A 20,863-nucleotide genomic window follows, 5' to 3' on the forward strand; every position below is an offset into this window, starting at 1 on the left:
CATGAATGAATCGTATGATTGGATATAGGATTCATGAATGAATTATATGATTAAATATATAATTGATGAATTCCATCGACTGGAAACGATGATTATATATATGAATATATGAATGAATGAATCGTATGATTGGATATATGATTCATGAATGAAGCATATGACCATAGGGCAGTTGGGGCAAATGCCCGGTGGGCCGGTCCACTCCGAGGGCAATGTGGGGAAATTGCAGATGTGATCAGGGTATGTGTATATATATATATATATATATAAATTACACAATGCGGTCCTCATATGAAAATACTTTATTATTTATTTTTATTGACATCGCTTATTTTCGCTCTCAGTTGGCAGTAACTCCCATATTCGGCAGTCCCAAAGATCCTTCCTCACCAGTCCAGATGTTTTTTGGACCAGCCCAAATAGGCCAATAAGATCACACGGCCAAATCCCACGAATACATCATGTCCCAAGTTTATCGCACAACAAATTTCAAAATTTTCTTCAATGAGTCGAGGTTAACCCTGTTCAATAATTGGATATTTCAATTTCGGTGTTGTTGTACGTACAACTAATGACAAGATTAAAAACATAACTTGTTTTAGATGAGACATTTATGTTGAATTAGCTTTTAAAAAATGAAATAAATAATTACCTGCATCCCAAATTTGGGTCGGTATGCTTACAAATGCCTGGGCCGATGTTTATTCCCACTCTGTCATTGGCCAAGGCCACCTCCTTTAAGAAGGATTGCTGCCTTTACCCCATAAACTCTTGGCATTTGTTTTCAAAACTTCAATCGTAAAGCAACCGTTGATCTGGATTCAGTGTCTTTGTCCTAGTTGAACTGTAGTAGTTGTAGTAGTTGGTGGCAGACGTACCCTCACTTCCGGCTCTGCACACAGGCAAACGCACTACCCCGGATCTTTGATGGAAAGATTGGTCACAAGGCACAACATGTAGAGAAGAAAGCAAAATACGTGTGCGACCATCGTCTTCCTGCCATATGATTCCCTCGGCACTGGGCCTGGTTCTCACTTCCTGCCATCAGATTCCCTCACCACTGGGCCTGGTTCTCACTTCCTGCCATCTGATTCCCTGACCGCTGGGCCTGGTTCTCACTTCCTGCCATCAGATTCCCTCACCACTGGGCCTGGTTCTCACTTCCTGCCATCAGATTCCCTCGCCACTGGGCCTGGTTCTCACTTCCTGCCATCTGATCCCCTCACCACTGGGCCTGGTTCTCACTTCCTGCCGTCTGATTCCCTCACCACTGGGCCTGGTTCTCACTTCCTGCCGTCTGATTCCCTCACCACTGGGCTTGGTTCTCACTTCCTGCCACATGACAACGGAGGATCGCAATACATGTCATGGGTTTGCTGTCCTGGGCGACCACAACCTTGCACACCCTCCATGTTGGTTGATCAGTTACCTGCTCATCACAGTATGTACTACGATTTGACAACGAGTACAAATATTGACCAAGTTTAAGACCAGGTTCATTTTGTGATATTGGAGTTGCTGGAAACGACGAGGGCCTCTTTCACAATGCAACACCATTTTTATTTGTAAACAGAAGTTTAAACATCTTCAGTTCAGGAAACGGGAAACTGTGAAGATCGACAAGCGAAGCTAGGCCGTGCTTTTCCAAAATCCAACAAACAACATTAACCATACACACGTGACGTGTGAAGAAGCAACTCCAGACGTGCAAAGGAAACCTTTCACTTGAAAGTGACCAATGACCATCCACTCTAAACAATCGATACCTTGACCTTTCACCTCACCTGTTTCAGCACATTGTGTCATGCATTTTCCATGTTTATGATTATGTAAAATTGACCTGGAATTTCATTATTTTGCCTCATAAATTACAAAGTATTGACACGGTTGTGAGTCCCAGGAAGGACAAAGCGCATCCACATGGAGTAAATCTAGTTATTCCTTCGTATTCTGTTTAAGAATTTGGATATATCGGATTCATGTGGATACACCTGTTGCAAATGTTACTTGGCGCAGGTACATGTTCTTTCCTTTCTACACTCTGGACTCAAACCATTTAATGCCAAAACCATTTCATGCCAGTTTCACGCCATTCCCTTTCGCTCTAGTAGAGAATCCAGAGCAGTGGGCTCCCCCGGCCCACTTGAAGGACATCTTTGAGACTTCCTTTCAACTGGAAGCCATTAATCTCAAAGTGACAGGTACACACCAGTCTTCCCCTTCCCGGAGGATCCACCACGAAGGCCCCGTCCCACCAATTGGGCTCCGTTTCTGGGCACAGGTATGGGACCCAGCCAATCATCGGTGAGGGTCAGTCCACCCTCGTAGCCTCTGCACCAACAAGGGTCCCAGTGGTGTGAAAGGGGGGGGGGGGGGGGGGAGGGGTGAGGGAATAAAAGGGAGGAACTTGGGGAAGGAAGATGCACTTTTCTTCTTCACTTCAAGACTTATCAGACACCAGAACCATGAGCACTTTTTCTCACCTTTGGGGACTTTACGCATTTCTTCCTTTCCAAACATTCCATACTTCTTCACCACTGACATTCATTTCTTCCTTCCTATTTCTACAGCTCACTCGCTTCGCTTGCCTCCTTCGCACTCTTCGTTCTTTTCATTTCCCCTCACCACACCCACCTCTCCACACTACTAAGCCCTGGTTGCCCACCTCACCACACGGTCACATCAGAGATGTCCACCTCATCCCACTGGCAGCCACTCCCGCAAAAGCCGCAAAGTCCATCACGTCCAGCCAGATACAATGGGGGCGCCCCAGGAGATCGGAGCCTTGAGCGGAGCAGAGGGAAGAATCCGGGATGGAGCGTGAGGGGAGCGATTCACGGACCATCGGATCATTGGGCGGCCACAATCCAGTGTGGAAAAGTGTGTCGGGGCACATAAATGACCCCTCACTAATTCTTTCTCGTCTCTTCTTCTCACCCCTATCCAATCTCTCACCTCTTCAAGTGCATGTGTGATGAAATATGTTGTATTATCGCGAGCAGTATCCGCTGGAAAGGAATGACCTTGAGGGGGCTTCCATAAACTGTGTCCATTCGGTGCGTCAGGTGACATACTGTATCCCTGATTCCCTGTGCAGTATACTACCGAGATGTACCAGGTATGTAAAGGCTTGCAAGGAATTGGAAAGAGATGTATGCTTTGGTTTCCTTTATATGGGACTGATAAACTGTATTATTGTGTTGTAGGATTGGCTTGAGAAATAGTTCAATAAAGCCTCATTTATTGCGAGAGGTCTGAGTTTGATTTCACAACAATTTATTCAGATATTTCCTCAGCCAATCCTGGTAAATCTTACCAAGCCAATCAAGCCAATCCTGGATTTCACAACAGCATGTCTTGGTGCCTATTAGTTACAGCATTAAGTGACTGATCAAGGCCTTAAACGGTGCAAATGACGCGTCTGGAACAAGGGGAACTGCACACGTGCTGTAATATTTGTACATAATTGTTGTATTGCCTGTGCTCGCTTTCTCGCCTTGCTTGCTGATTAAACCCCGTGTGTTATAAAAAAGTGTCTTGACTTATCCTGTTTGGAGTTGGTGCTCCTGGGGGTAATTAGTTCAAGCAGTTGATTGACCTCTGCTAAATGATAGGGTGTGGCGCGTAACGATGGTTCGCTCGGCCAATCGCCATCAGTTGCACAGCCGCTGGAACTTTCCCCCATCGACTTCAATCATTTTCCAGATTTCTCCAAACATCCCTATCCTGCGTTGCTTCCCAAAGCTTTGGAAGAGACAGCTTAGTTGCGGCCATTACCCCCGTCCATCCAGCACATATATGTTCTTCTTCTTCTTCCTCTTCCTTCAAGCTTCATCGTTTCCAACATGCTTGACCTCTCCAGACTGGTTTTCTGCACGCATGATGTGCCCAAACCAAAGTTTGACGGTTTCTGTTTTTACCATCAACACCAATGTACATGGTTCTCTAGTTTCTTCAAGCACCGATTTGCTTGTTGTTCTTGCACTCCATTGAACTTTTAACATTAATCTCCAACACCACATTTCAAAACTGTCAATGTTCTTTTTTTTCTTTCTTTTTCACGGCCCACAACTCGGATTGACGGTGAGAGAAAAGTTTGAACCCAAGCAAGGAAATAACTTTCAGGAAAAGAGGAGGGAAACGGTTACCTGCAAGTAAGAGTTCGTTTAGGGGGATTAATAGGGGTCGTAGAGATGGGGGATAACACGATATGGTACTCCACTGCCTGAAGTCGTTTAATTGACCTCTGGATTAACAACTGAATGAAGAATTAAAACTTTTCATATTTTGACCAAAATACCCTGAAATGAACCAGTTTTCGATTTCTGATCACCGATCCCTCTCCATCTGGTTGGAGGTTATTGAGAAATGTCCTTGGAGATCCCAAAACAGGCAGAGCTCTGGTCTTCGTGGAATAAAAACCATGGAGTCTTTAGATAATAATAAAACACGAGAACGTTTGCACAGCTCTGCTGCTTACCTGTCTCTCCCTCGATGGTCTTTACCTAAGTTTACAGCGTGCCGCTAACCAGCGCATCGCCTCACCCATACCCTGGCCTGTAAGTGCCGAACATGGCAGTGCCACCCAAGCTCGACTGCACAACCTGCCCAACTGCAGCTCATCAAAAATCTCGCCGACGTCTGCAGCATCAGGTAAGTCTTGCTTGTTGGCGAGAACCAGGAAAAAAGCATCGTGAAGCCGCTCATCCATGGACAGGTTCTCCAATGCTCTGCGGGCCATTGGGAGCAGAGAACGGTCAGAACTATCAACGACGAAGACGACACCGTGGACGTTGTTGCACAGAGACCGCGAGTGAGACCACCCACCACCTACGTCCCAAAGAGTAAACGAGGCTCCTCTATGACGTATGGCTTCGCAGCAGAATCCCACAGTAGGAACTGTAGGACCGATGCGTCCGTTCTTGATGCGATCCAACAGGCTGCTGCGACCTGCACCGCATACGCTCAGCATCAGGACGTGAGGACCCAGACCTGCACTGGCATGGGATTGCAAGCTCCCCATCAGGTGAGAATTGTTTCCTTGGGAGGAAGGTAAAGGAACGTTTGAGAAAATGGTGAAAACGCACTGTACCTGGGTCGATATAGCTGATATACCTGTACTGAGGAGTCTCATCACTGGTACAATGACAAACGTTCAATAATGAGGTTGGAATATTTGTACTTCACAAAGTTATCAGAACAACATACATTAATAATCATACATGGGGCATTCACAAGGTTATCAGAACAACATACATTAATAACCATACATGGGGCATTCACAAGGTTATCAGAACAACATATATTAATAACCGTACATGGGGCATTCACAAGGTTATCAGAACATCATACATTAATAACCATACATGGGGCATTCACAAGGTTATCAGAACAACATACATTAATAACCGTACATGGGGCATTCACAAGGTTATCAGCACAACATACATTAATAACCATACATGGGGCATTCACAAGGTTATCAGAACAACATACATTAATAACCATACATGGGGCATTCACAAGGTTATCAGAACAACATACATTAATAACCATACATGGGGCATTCACAAGGTTATCAGAACAACATACATTGATAACCATACATGGGGCATTCACAAGGTTATCAGAACATCATACATTAATAACCATACATGGGGCATTCACAAGGTTATCAGAACATCATACATTAATAACCATACATGGGGCATTCACAAGGTTATCAGAACAACATACATTAATAACCATACATGGGGCATTCACAAGGTTATCAGAACATCATATATTAATAACCATACATGGGGCATTCACAAGGTTATCAGAACATCATATATTAATAACCATACATGGGGCATTCACAAGGTTATCAGAACATCATATATTAATAACCATACATGGGGCATTCACAAAGTTATCAGAACATCATATATTAATAACCATACATGGGGCATTCACAAGGTTATCAGAACAACATACATTAATAACTATACATGGGGCATTCACAAGGTTATCAGAACATCATATATTAATAACCATACATGGGGCATTCACAAGGTTATCAGAACATCATATATTAATAACCATACAAGGGGCATTCACAAGGTTATCAGTGTAGTGAAATCGTATTAATGCTGAACCCAGGTGATGCTCGCTGCTCGCTGACACCGCTAGGGGGGCGCGGCTATAAGACCCGATGCAACCGTTGCTCTGGGCGACTTCTCCTGTGACATGTTACATTGACTAGTAGACTCGCTAACGGTACGTACCGCATAGAATATTACGCTTGCTTTCATTGAACTATATTATGGATTGACCTATGTGATGCCAAACCTTATTTCTATTGCATCCCTGTATTTGCAGAATGATGTCAAAGGTCTTAATGGAATTAAACCAACAGATGGACTAAAGTTGTGGTCTTGAATGATTTCCACAACACTTAATTCCATTAAAATCTACGGACATGGTGGGAAGCAAGATGCTGGCGGTTTCGCAATTCTGCGCCGACCCGCAAGCCCCAGATGCTGGTTTGCAACTGACTCACTGGTTGAAAACTTTGGAGAATCAGTTCGCTGACCAGGACACCGAGCCGACAGCTGCCGCGAAGCTAGCAGCGCTCCAGTCCAGGGTCGACTACAAGGTGTACAACAGTATTGCACGATGTGCGACGTACGACCTCGCTGTCGCGGAGCTCAAGCGATTGTACATAAAGCAAAAGAGCGTGATATATGCTCGGCATTTGCTGTCATCACGACGCCAGCAACCAAACGAGTCGATGGATCACTATGCCCAGGAGCTCCGGCAACTCCTGCTAGACAGCACCCAAGAGCCACGGACTCACGAGCAGGTTCAAGATGACCTTCTCCTAGATGCTTTCGTCTCTGGAGTCTCCTCTCAGGACCTCAGGATCAAGCTCTTGGAGAAGACCGACCTGACCTTCATGGCGGCTCTAGAACAAGGAAAAGTATATACCGAAGCGCGGCTGCAGTCGAACGACTATGATCGCACGCGCCTCTTGGCGGGGACCTCGCTACACACACGGCCGGAGAGTGCTACTGCCGACGAACCGGGAGCGGACCCGCTCACGGAACTCCAGGTAGCCCCGGCGGAGGATCCGGGGATCCTGACGGCTGCCGCTACGGTCAGACCCAAGGCCTTACGCGGAGCCGCATGCTACTTCTGTGGGGGTCAACGACATCTCCGGTCAGTGTGTCCGGCTCGTGACGCAATATGCCATATGTGCTCGCAGAAGGGGCACTATGCAAAAGTGTGCCGGAAAACCGCACGTGGTTCGCGGCCGCGCACGACCTTGAATGGGCTTATTGCAGAGCCTACGGGCCGAGCACGGAACACGGCGCCTTACCCGGCTTTGATGGGCAGTGCCCCTCCTTGCGGGCCCCTGGTCGCCCAATAGACCTTGGCGAGAGCCACCGACCAGCCACAACAGTCTCATCCTCAATCGGACACAGAACGTGCGTCCTTGACTAGACTCCGGGCAACGCGAGGGGCTTTGGGGCCTCGCCAAACCCCTACGGAGGCCCATACTCGTCAAACGGCGATTTTGAATGGCAAGACTACGGAGGCCCATACTCGCCAAACGGCGATTTTGAATGGCAAGGCTACGGAGGCCCATACTCGCAAACGGCGATTTTGAATGGCAAGACTACGGAGGCCCATACTCGTCAAACGGCGATTTCGAATGGCAAGACTACGGAGGCCCATACTCGTCAAACAGCGAGTTTGAATGGCAAGACTATGGATGCCCATACTCGTCAAACAGCGATTTTGAATGGCAAGACAGCGGAATGCATGGGAAGGCTCTCTGACAGCTTTAACGGATGCCCCATGCACAACGAATACTCCGGCAACGACCGCAACACTGCTGATTGCATGGGAACACTCCCTGACAACTTATACGAAACTCCACGGGCACCCTCTGACGCCCGGAAAACTGCGGCTGGCATAGGACCCACCCGTGAGGCGCGACCGACTCACTCGGGAGGTTCGGTCCCACTCCCAGCGGGCTCGTCCGGCCTGGCTCAAGCCGTTATTTCCCTCATGGTCGAGGGCCATTGTGTGCGGGCCTTGGTGGATACAGGGTCTACGGATAGTTTTATCGATCAGCGACTGGTGCACAGGCATGGTTGGCAGGTCTTGGGGACTACGAGATGGATCTTCATGGCTTCCCAGGGACTTCGGCTCAGCACGAAGGGGGAATGTCGATTGAAACTCGTGATAAAGGGACGGGTTTTCCCAGATGTACACCTCATGGTCTTACCTGCTTTATGTGCGGACGTTCTGTTAGGACACAATTTCCTTAAGCGACATGGACGACTGGAAATGGAGTTTGGTGGGCCAGACACGCTTGCTGTTGGTGGGACTGACACGCTTGCTGTGTGTGCCCTAGCGAAAATGGACATCCAGCCACTTTCGCTGTTCCCCAATTTAACCTCCGACTGTACACCTGTAGCGGTAAAATCACGGCGCTACTCTCGAGCAGACATGCAATTCATTGCGGGAGAGACGGCTCAGCTCTTGAAAGACGGCATCATAGAACCCAGCCGGTCGCCGTGGCGGGCCCAGGTCTTAGTGGTGCGAAGCGAAGCACACCGCAGATGCATGGTAATCGACTATTCCCAAACGATTAACCATTTTACACAGCTGGATGCCTACCCCCTTCCGGGGATGGACGCGCTGGTGCGACAGGTGGCCCAATACTCGGTCTACAGCACTCTCGATCTCCGTAGTGCGTATCATCAGATCCCTATCTCTAGGGCAGATCGTATCTATACCGCTTTTGAGTCGGGGCAACGGTTATACCAGTTTACTCAATTGCCTTTTGGGGTGACGAATGGGGTCGCCTGTTTCCAGAGGGCCATGGATGACCTCATTGCGAGGGAGAACTTGACCGATGTTTTCGTCTATCTAGACAATCTTACGGTTTGTGGGTATGACCAAGGGCACCATGATGCTAATCTGAAGCGCTTCCTCGAGGTCGCGCAGAGGTATCGCTTAACCATGAACGAGGCTAAGTGCCAATACTCCCTACACAAGATAGATCTTCTGGGGTACACCGTGACCCATGGCTCTGTCGCTCCGGATAAGGAGCGTCTGCGACCTCTGCTCGACATGGCCCCTCCCAGCGATCGGGCGTCCCTGAAGCGCGCTCTCGGGCTATTCGCCCATTACTCCAAGTGGGTCCCAAATTTCTCCATGAAACTTCGCCCCCTTGTGGCCTGCAACACATTCCCTCTGCGTCCGGCCGCTTTGGCGGCCTTTGGAGGCCTTAAGGCCGACATCGCCAGTGCCGCTGTGGCGACGATCGACGAGAGCGGATCTTTCGTCCTAGAAAGTGATGCCTCGGATCATGCCATAGCGGCGACCCTCTCCCAAGGTGGGCGCCTGGTGGCTTTCTTTTCACGGACTCTTACCTCCGCTGAGCGGAGACATTCGTCAGTCGAAAAGGAAGCGTACGCGATCGTCGAGTCGATTCGGCGATGGCACCCGTACCTACTCGGACGATGCTTTCAAATCATCACGGACCAACAAAGTGTTGCGTTCATGTACGACACCTTACACGCCCAGCGCATTAAGAATGAGAAAATCACTCGCTGGCGTATAGAGCTTGCCGACTTCTGCTACACTATCAAATACCGCCCGGGGAAGGATAACCAGGTCGCCGACGCCTTATCGAGACCGGTTACGTGCGCGGGTATCGTCACTCTAGAGGGCCTATGCGCTTTGCACGAAACTGCGGGGCATCCGGGCGTGACGCGTTTCGCTCATTTTGTGCGACATGGCAATCTACCGTACTCGATTGACGATATCCGCCGTATCTGTCGCGACTATGCTATATGCGCCGAAATAAAACCACGTTTCTATAACCCTCCCATGGGGACGCTGGTTAGGGCTACGAGGCCGTGGGAGAGATTGGCAATGGATTTCAAGGGCCCGTTGCCGGTGTCGAGTAACTCTAGCTATCTGCTCACTATCGTCGATGAGTACTCGCGATTTCCTTTTGCTTATACATGCGTGGATATGATGGCTGCCATGGTAATGCGATGCCTGCAGAATTTGTTCTCCATGTTTGGGTACCCGGCCTACGTGCATAATGATCGGGGTGCGGTCTTTTTGTCTCAGGAAGTGCGAGGCTACTTGCTCCAAAATAACGTCGCCTCTAGTTATACCACGCCGTACAGACCCCAAGCGAATGGGCAGATCGAACGCTTCAACGGGATTATATGGAGGGCCGTCGTGCTCAAACTCCGGACCCTCGGCCGGGGCCTCTAAATGGGCTTGGTCGCTACCTGCGGCGCTGAACTCGATTAGGGCTCTCCTATGTACGGCCACCAACCAGACTCCCCACGAGAGACTTTTCCACCACCCGAGGAGCTCGGGGTGTATCCGGTCATTATCCAGTTGGCTCGCTGAGCCCGGGCCGGCCTATCTCAAATGGGCGGTCCGCACGAGCAAGTACGACCCCTTAGTGGACAAAGTGCAGGTACTCCAGGCTAATCCCGAGCATGCACGTGTGATGACGGCAGATGGGCGTGAGTCCACTGTCTCCGTACGCCATCTTGCCCCATGCGGGGTCACCGACCCTTATAAGGAATCGGATGAGCCAATCTATGAGACTATGGACTCTTCCGACACTTCCGTCACTGAACGTCTGCCGGCCCTCCCTTCGCCACAGCCACCCTTGCCTGAAAGCTTGGCGGTACCCCCTTCGTCACCTGACTCCGGCAGCTACTCCGACGCCGGGGTCTCTTGGTTACGTGATGCCGTACCCGGGGAATTTCGGACACGTGCTGGCAGGGAAATTCGCCGTCCGGAGCGGTACGGTTGGGCCGACTGATACCATGATTCCGCACCCTGTTAATGCTGACGCCTCGCTCGTTTCTAGCCGCACGGCAGTGTAATTCTAACGGTGGGGAGAATGTAGTGAAATCGTATTAATGCTGAACCCAGGTGATGCTCGCTGCTCGCTGACACCGCTAGGGGGGCGCGGCTATAAGACCCGATGCAACCGTTGCTCTGGGCGACTTCTCCTGTGACATGTTACATTGACTAGTAGACTCGCTAACGGTACGTACCGCATAGAATATTACGCTTGCTTTCATTGAACTATATTATGGATTGACCTATGTGATGCCAAACCTTATTTCTATTGCATCCCTGTATTTGCAGAATGATGTCAAAGGTCTTAATGGAATTAAACCAACAGATGGACTAAAGTTGTGGTCTTGAATGATTTCCACAACAATCAGAACATCATATACTAATAACCATACATGGGGCATTCACAAGGTTATCAGAACATCATATATTAATAACCAGAGATGGGGCATTCACAAGGTTATCAGAACATCATACATTAATAACCATACATGGGGCATTCACAAGGTTATCAGAACATCATACATTAATAACCATACATGGGGCATTCACAAGGTTATCAGAACAACATATATTAATAACCATACATGGGGCATTCACAAGGTTATCAGAACAACATACATTAATAACTATACATGGGGCATTCACAAGGTTATCAGAACAACATATATTAATAACCATACATGGGGCATTCACAAGGATATCAGAACAACATACATTAATAACCATACATGGGGCATTCACCAGGTTATCAGAACAACATACATTAATAACCATACATGGGGCATTCACAAGGTTATCAGAACAACATACATTAATAATCATACATGGGGCATTCACCAGGTTATCAGCACAACATACATTAATAACCATACATGGGGCATTCACCAGGTTATCAGCACAACATACATTAATAACCATACATGGGGCATTCACAAGGTTATCAGAACAACATACATTAATAATCATACATGGGGCATTCACAAGGTTATCAGAACAACATACATTAATAATCATACATGGGGCATTCACAAGGTTATCAGCACAACATACATTGATAACAATACATGGGGCATTCATCAGGTTATCAGAACAACATACATTAATAACCATACATGGGGCATTCACAAGGTTATCAGCACAACATACATTAATAACCATACATGGGGCATTCACCAGGTTATCAGAACATCATACATTAATAACCATACATTGGGCATTCACAAGGTTATGAGAACAACATACATTAATAACCATACATGGGGCATTCACAAGGTTATCAGAACAACATACATTAATAACCATACATGGGGCATTCACAAGGTTATCAGAACAACATACATTAGTAACCATACATGGGGCATTCACAAGGTTATCAGAACAACATACATTAATAACCATACATGGGGCATTCACAAGGTTATCAGCACAACATACATTCATAACCATACATGGGGCATTCACAAGGTTATCAGCACAACATACATTCATAACCATACATGGGGCATTCACAAGGTTATCAGCACAACATACATTAATAACCATACATGGGGCATTCACAAGGTTATCAGAACAACATATATTAATAACCATACATGGGGCATTCACAAGGTTATCAGCACAACATACATTCATAACCATACATGGGGCATTCACAAGGTTATCAGAACAACATATATTAATAACCATACATGGGGGCATTCACAAGGTTATCAGAACAACATATATTAATAACCATACATGGGGCATTCACAAGGTTATCAGAACAACATATATTAATAACCATACATGGGGCATTCACAAGGTTATCAGCACAACATACATTCATAACCATACATGGGGCATTCACAAGGTTATCAGCACAACATACATTAATAACCATACATGGGGCATTCACCAGGTTATCAGCACAACATACATTCATAACCATACATGGGGCATTCACAAGGTTATCAGCACAACATACATTCATAACCATACATGGGGCATTCACAAGGTTATCAGAACAACATATATTAATAACCATACATGGGGCATTCACAAGGTTATCAGCACAACATATATTAATAACCATACATGGGGCATTCACCAGGTTATCAGGTCGAGCAGGGCACGACCCTTGTGACGAGCAGGCACGACCCCTGTGACGAGCAGGGCACGACCCCTGTGACGAGCAGGGCACGGCCCCTGTGACGAGCAGGGCACGGCCCCTGTGACGAGCAGGGCACGACCCTTGTGACGAGCAGGGCACGGCCCCTGTGACGAGCAGGGCACGGCCCCTGTGACGAGCAGGGCACGACCCCTGTGACGAGCAGGGCACGACCCCTGTGACGAGCAGGGCACGGCCCCTGTGACGAGCAGGCACGATCACGTTGGTGTTATGCAGGAAGGTATCGTGTGTCGCCGTCCGTGGTCACGTTTGTTCGCCTCCGCACGTCTTCGTTCCTCGTGGACCAAGGTCCGTCGCTACGGCTGGTCCCCTCCTTGTGTCATGATGATCCCCTCTGTCTCTGCGTCCGACTGTGGGGACAATAAGGATCGTGACGTAAATGTTTAGCCACTCCCCCTGCTCCTCTCGCGAGGTCCACGTGACACGTAGATCGTAACAAACAATCCTTGACACACCTGCCCGTACCTTTCATTGAAGTTTCGATTGGTGAAGTCGATGAACTGGTTCGTTTGGATACCGCTCATCCGAGGTGCAGAATCATTGTTGTGTTGAGCTCACCTTTGCACACGGATTGGCTCTCGTGGACCATGGTGTGTCCGTGCCAAGCTCCAGGTGAATCGCGAACGTTCCTGCCAACCAATGTCACCACCAAACCATTGTGATCGTCACACAATTTGTGACCTCATCGTCTCCATCTTTTGAAATTTGTAGGGTGACGTCATTACGTTTATGTTACCATGAGATCACTTTCACCGCCAGGCGAGTAATGCTTTCAGGGACAAGGTTCACTTTTGGGGCATATCAGTCAGGTGCACGATGTTTTTTCGTTCAAAATTTTTGGTAGATTAGCAAAACTATACATTTCTGGAATACTCAGAGCATGAGGAATCCAAAACTTAATGTTTACATTTGCGTAGACACCTTTGCGAAAATGACACTCAGGACAGTGATGAAGATCTGTAAGAGCATATTCCTGAACGGTGTAGACCTCGTAGATCCTGTGTATAGGACTTATAGTTCAATCTGATACTACCTATAACTTCCTATAACAACCTATAACTTCAAAGGACTTGCAATATCATGTATTGTGTAATACAGTTATATCACAAATATAAAGACAATGGTTTTCAATTACCTTTGTTTGTTGCTTTTCTATAATCCTGAGCACTATTTTGAGGCCTCTATTGGATTCCTTGACCCAGAAAACATAGGATTAGCATATTTAATTAAGTCTCTAGGTTGACTAGAAGCCGAGATCGCGCAAAATATGTATTTTATGGCGGCCATTTTCAAAATCCAAAATGGCGGCCATGCAGGTGTCTGTGCAAACGCCAACATTGATTTTCGGATTCTCCATGCTCTGAAGATTCCAAAAATGTACAGGTTTGCTAATCCCAAAATTTTTAACGAAATTATATTTGTTAACATAGTGAACCTGACTATTAGCAAGGTTGATTTTTCAGGTGTCATGCAAGCAATCTGATACACCTGCAATTTCAATAAACTGGGATTACAACTAAATAACGAGGATTTCAACTAAATAACCAGGGTTTCATTAAACTGGGATTTCAACTAAATAACCAGGGTTTCATTAAACTGGGATTTCAACTAAATAACCAGGGTTTCATTAAACTGGGATTTCAACTAAATAACCAGGGTTTCATTAAACTGGGATTTCAACTAAATAACCAGGGTTTCATTAAACTGGGATTTCAACTAAATAACCAGGGTTTCATTAAACTGGGATTTCAACTAAATAACCAGGGTTTCATTAAACTGGGATTTCAACTAAATAACCAGGGTTTCATTAAACTGGGATTTCAACTAAATAACCAGGGTTTCATTAAACTGGGATTTCAACTAAATAACCAGGGTTTCATTAAACTGGGATTTCAACTAAATAACCAGGGATTAGGATTTTAATAAACTGGGATTATAACTAAATAACTAGGATTTCAATAAAATGGGATTACAACTAAATAACCAGGGTTTCATTAAACTGGGATTTCAACTAAATAACCAGGGTTTCATTAAACTGGGATTTTAACTAAATAACCAGGGTTTCATTAAACTGGGATTTCAACTAAATAACCAGGGTTTCATTAAACTGGGATTTCAACTAAATAACCAGGGTTTCATTAAACTGGGATTTCAACTAAATAACCAGGGTTTCATTAAACTGGGATTTCAACTAAATAACCAGGGTTTCATTAAACTGGGATTTCAACTAAATAACCAGGGTTTCATTAAACTGGGATTTCAACTAAATAACCAGGGATTAGGATTTTAATAAACTGGGATTATAACTAAATAACTAGGATTTCAATAAAATGGGATTACAACTAAATAACCAGGGTTTCATTAAACTGGGATTTCAACTAAATCACCAGGGTTTCATTAAACTGGGATTTCAACTAAATAACCAGGGTTTCATTAAACTGGGATTTCAACTAAATAACCAGGGTTTCATTAAACTGGGATTTCAACTAAATAACCAGGGTTTCATTAAACTGGGATTTCAACTAAATAACCAGGGTTTCATTAAACTGGGATTTCAACTAAATAACCAGGGTTTCATTAAACTGGGATTTCAACTAAATAACCAGGGTTTCATTAAACTGGGATTTCAACTAAATAACCAGGGTTTCATTAAACTGTGATTTCAACTAAATAACCAGGGTTTCATTAAACTGGGATTTCAACTAAATAACCAGGGTTTCATTAAACTGGGATTTCAACTAAATAACCAGGCTTTCATTAAACTGGGATTTCAACTAAATAACCAGGGTTTCATTAAACTGGGATTTCAACTAAATAACCAGGGTTTCATTAAACTGGGATTTCAACTAAATAACCAGGGTTTCATTAAACTGGGATTTCAACTAAATAACCAGGGTTTCATTAAACTGGGATTTCAACTAAATAACCAGGGTTTCATTAAACTGGGATTTCAACTAAATAACCAGGGTTTCATTAAACTGGGATTTCAACTAAATAACCAGGGTTTCATTAAACTGGGATTTCAACTAAATAACCAGGCTTTCATTAAACTGGGATTTCAACTAAATAACCAGGGTTTCATTAAACTGGGATTTCAACTAAATCACCAGGGTTTCATTAAACTGGGATTTCAACTAAATAACCAGGATTTCATTAAACTGGGATTTCAACTAAATAACCAGGATTTCATTAAACTGGGATTTCAACTAAATAACCAGGGTTTCATTAAACTGGGATTTCAACTAAATAACCAGGGTTTCATTAAACTGGGATTTCAACTAAATAACCAGGATTTCATTAAACTGGGATTACAACTAAATAACCAGGGTTTCATTAAACTGGGATTTCAACTAAATAACCAGGGTTTCATTAAACTGGGATTTCAACTAAATAACCAGGGTTTCATTAAAATGGGATTACAACTAAATAACCAGGGTTTCATTAAACTGGGATTTCAACTAAATAACCAGGGTTTCATTAAACTGGGATTTCAACTAAATAACCAGGGTTTCATTAAACTGGGATTTCAACTAAATAACCAGGGTTTCATTAAACTGGGATTTCAACTAAATAACCAGGGTTTCATTAAACTGGGATTTCAACTAAATAACCAGGGTTTCATTAAACTGGGATTTCAACTAAATAACCAGGGTTTCATTAAACTGGGATTTCAACTAAATAACCAGGGTTTCATTAAACTGGGATTTCAACTAAATAACCAGGGTTTCATTAAACTGGGATTTCAACTAAATAACCAGGGATTAGGATTTTAATAAACTGGGATTATAACTAAATAACTAGGATTTCAATAAAATGGGATTACAACTAAATAACCAGGGTTTCATTAAACTGGGATTTCAACGAAATAACCAGGGTTTCATTAAACTGGGATTTCAACTAAATAACCAGGGTTTCATTAAACTGGGATTTCAACTAAATAACCAGGGTTTCATTAAACTGGGATTTCAACTAAATAACCAGGGTTTCATTAAACTGGGATTTCAACTAAATAACCAGGGTTTCATTAAACTGGGATTTCAACTAAATAACCAGGGTTTCATTAAACTGTGATTTCAACTAAATAACCAGGGTTTCATTAAACTGGGATTTCAACTAAATAACCAGGGTTTCATTAAACTGGGATTTCAACTAAATAACCAGGCTTTCATTAAACTGGGATTTCAACTAAATAACCAGGGTTTCATTAAACTGGGATTTCAACTAAATAACCAGGGTTTCATTAAACTGGGATTTCAACTAAATAACCAGGGTTTCATTAAACTGGGATTTCAACTAAATAACCAGGGTTTCATTAAACTGGGATTTCAACTAAATAACCAGGGTTTCATTAAACTGGGATTTCAACTAAATAACCAGGATTTCATTAAACTGGGATTTCAACTAAATAACCAGGGTTTCATTAAACTGGGATTTCAACTAAATAACCAGGCTTTCATTAAACTGGGATTTCAACTAAATAACCAGGGTTTCATTAAACTGGGATTTCAACTAAATCACCAGGGTTTCATTAAACTGGGATTTCAACTAAATAACCAGGATTTCATTAAACTGGGATTTCAACTAAATAACCAGGATTTCATTAAACTGGGATTTCAACTAAATAACCAGGGTTTCATTAAACTGGGATTTCAACTAAATAACCAGGGTTTCATTAAACTGGGATTTCAACTAAATAACCAGGATTTCATTAAACTGGGATTACAACTAAATAACCAGGGTTTCATTAAACTGGGATTTCAACTAAATAACCAGGGTTTCATTAAACTGGGATTTCAACTAAATAACCAGGGTTTCATTAAAATGGGATTACAACTAAATAACCAGGGTTTCATTAAACTGGGATTTCAACTAAATAACCAGGGTTTCATTAAACTGGGATTTCAACTAAATAACCAGGCTTTCATTAAACTGGGATTTCAACTAAATAACCAGGGTTTCATTAAACTGGGATTTCAACTAAATCACCAGGGTTTCATTAAACTGGGATTTCAACTAAATAACCAGGGTTTCATTAAACTGGGATTTCAACTAAATAACCAGGATTTCATTAAACTGGGATTTCAACTAGATAACCAGGGTTTCATTAAACTGGGATTTCAACTAAATAACCAGGGTTTCATTAAACTGGGATTACAACTAAATAACCAGGGTTTCATTAAACTGGGATTTCAACTAAATAACCAGGGTTTCATTAAACTGGGATTTCAACTAAATAACTAGGATTTCATTAAACTGGGATTTCAACTAAATAACCAGGCTTTCATTAAACTGGGATTTCAACTAAATAACCAGGGTTTCATTAAACTGGGATTTCAACTAAATAACCAGGGTTTCATTAAAATGGGATTACAACTAAATAACCAGGGTTTCATTAAACTGGGATTTCAACTAAATAACCAGGGTTTCATTAAACTGGGATTTCAACTAAATAACTAGGATTTCATTAAACTGGGATTATAAATAAATAACTGGGATTTCAATAAAATGGGATTACAACTAAATAACCAGGGTTTCATTAAACTGGGATTTCAACTAAATAACAAGGATTTCATTAAACTGGGATTTCAACTAAATAACCAGGCTTTCATTAAACTGGGATTTCAACTAAATAACCAGGGTTTGATTAAACTGGGATTTCAACGAAATAACCAGGGTTTCATTAAACTGGGATTTCAACTAAATAACCAGGGTTTCATTAAACTGGGATTTCAACTAAATATGGTGCCGGGGGGGGGGGGGGTGGGGGGGGGATAAGTTTTAGGGGGTAGGATAATGGTGTGGGGGGGGGGGGGAATACGTTTTAGGGGGTAGGATAATGGTGTGGGGGGGAGGGGGTGTAAGGTTTAGAGGGTAGGATAATGGTGCGGGGGGGATAAGGTTTAGGTGGTAGGAAAATGGTGCGGGGGGGATAAGGTTTAGGTGGTAGGAAAATGGTGCGGGGGGGGGGGGATAAGTTTTAGGGGGTAGGATAATGGTGTGGGGGGGAGAGGGGTAAGGTTTAGAGGGTAGGATAATGGTGCGGGGGTGATAAGGTTTCGGGTGTAGGAAAATGGTGCGGGGGGGGATAAGGTTTAGGTGGTAGGAAAATGGTGCGGGGGGGGGATAAGGTTTAGGGGGTAGGATAATGGTGCGGGGGGGATAAGGTTTAGGTGGTAGGAAAATGGTGTGGGGGGTGATAAGGTTTCGGGTGTAGGATAATGGTGCGGGGGAGGGGGGGGGATAAGGTTTAGGGGGTAGGATAATGGTGCGGGGGGGATAAGGTTTAGGGGGTAGGATAATGGTCCCGGGGGGGGGGGGGTAAGGTTTTGGGGGTGGGATAATGGTGCATGGTGGGGATAAGGTTTAGGGGGTAGGATAATGGTGCGGGGGGGGGGATAAGGTTTAGGGGGTAGGATAATGGTGCGGGGGGGATAAGGTTTAGGGGTAGGATAATGGTCCCGGGGGGGGATAAGGTTTTGGGGGTAGGATAATGGTGCGCGGGGGGGATAAGGTTTAGGGGGTATGATAATGGTGCGGGGGTGATAAGGTTTCGGGAGTAGGATAATGGTGCGGGGGTGGGATAAGGTTTCGGGAGTAGGATAATGGTGCGGGGGTGGGATAAGGTTTCGGGTGTAGGATAATGGTGCGGGGGTGGGATAAGGTTTAGGGGGTAGGATAATGGTGCGGGGGGGGGGGGAATAAGGTTTAGGGGGAGGATAATGGTGCAGGGGGGGGGAGGATAAGGTTTAGTGTGTCGGGTAATGGTGCGGGGAGGGGGTAAGGTTGGGGGGGGGGTAGGATAATTGTGCGGGGGGTGGGGGGGAGGATAAGGTTTAGTGTGTCGGGTAATGGTGCGGGGGGAGGGATAAGGTTTAGGGGGTAGGATAATGGTGCGGGGAGGGGGTAAGGTTGGGGGGGGGGTAGGATAATGGTGCGGGGAGGGTGTAAGGTTGGGGGGGGGGGTAGGATAATGGTGCGGGGAGGGGGGCGTTTCAGGTTTAGGGGGTAGGATAATGGTGCGGGGAGGGGGTAAGGTTTAGGGGGTAGGATAATGGTGCGGGGGGGGGGGCGTATAAGGTTTAGGGGGTAGGTTGATGGTGCGGGACGGTGAGGAGGATATTCAAAATGACATTCTTTTTTCTGCTTAGGTGATTTGCTGACGAATTCTTAAACTAGAGCTACAGGTTAGAAGGTTAATCCATTCGTCACCAAGTTAATGACGAACCACCGGGCTCGCCCAGCAGGCAGCAAGGTAGCCTACCTGGTTAACCGAGAGCTGACTCGATCATTCGGCAGCAAGGTAACCTTCTGTGTTAACCCAGAGCTGACTCGACCAATTGGGCAGCAAGGTAACCTGTGTTAACCCAGAGCTGACTCGACCAATTGGGCAGAAAGGTAACCTAGCAGTTCGCATCTCACCCCAAAGATCGAAACTACGCCAGGTGTGGGTGGTATAAACAAATCAAATGGTTTCCCTCTCTTTTCATGTCCCAACTTGCTGTCCCCTCCATTCGGCCACGACTCCTGAATCACGCCTTACCTGGGCGACATGGTAACGAGACACGTGACACGTGACTATTCATTTTAAAAAGATTCATAAACGGTTTTATCCCCATTCTCCTGCATTCAAATCCTTTATGTGTAATCATTGATTTAATTACCTGTCAATTGTGTGTGTGTGTGTGTGTGTGTGTGTGTGTGTGTGTGTGTGTGTGTGTGTGTGTGTGTGTGTGTGTGTGTGTGAGAGTATGTGTGTTTGTGTGTGTGCGTGTGTGTTTGTGTGTGTGTGTGTATGCGTGC

At 45.0% G+C, this 20,863-nt stretch overlaps 1 protein-coding gene and 1 pseudogene across 2 annotated transcripts in view; one reads left to right on the forward strand and one right to left on the reverse strand.

Moving 5' to 3' along the window:
• Window positions 1-3,249, forward strand: part of LOC137437452 (cyclin-dependent kinase-like 1) — a 60,842-nt gene extending 57,593 nt beyond the window's left edge. Inside the window, exon 9 of the mRNA XM_068131790.2 lies at window positions 903-3,249. Coding sequence (XP_067987891.1) covers window positions 903-1,007 — 105 coding nt within the window. The 3' untranslated portion in view covers window positions 1,008-3,249. The remainder of the gene's footprint in view (window positions 1-902) is intronic.
• Window positions 1,539-20,492, reverse strand: LOC137437454 (uncharacterized; annotated as a pseudogene). Its single transcript, XR_013621116.1, has 4 exons — window positions 20,325-20,492; window positions 13,529-13,692; window positions 12,983-13,413; window positions 1,539-5,040 (listed from the first exon to the last, which is right to left on the reverse strand). The product of XR_013621116.1 is annotated as an uncharacterized LOC137437454 (transcript).
• Between the last annotated feature and the right edge of the window lie 371 nt (window positions 20,493-20,863).

This window comes from Myxine glutinosa, chromosome 12, assembly GCF_964187855.1.
Source record: "Myxine glutinosa chromosome 12, kmMyxGlut1.1, whole genome shotgun sequence".
NCBI lineage: Eukaryota > Metazoa > Chordata > Myxini > Myxiniformes > Myxinidae > Myxine > Myxine glutinosa.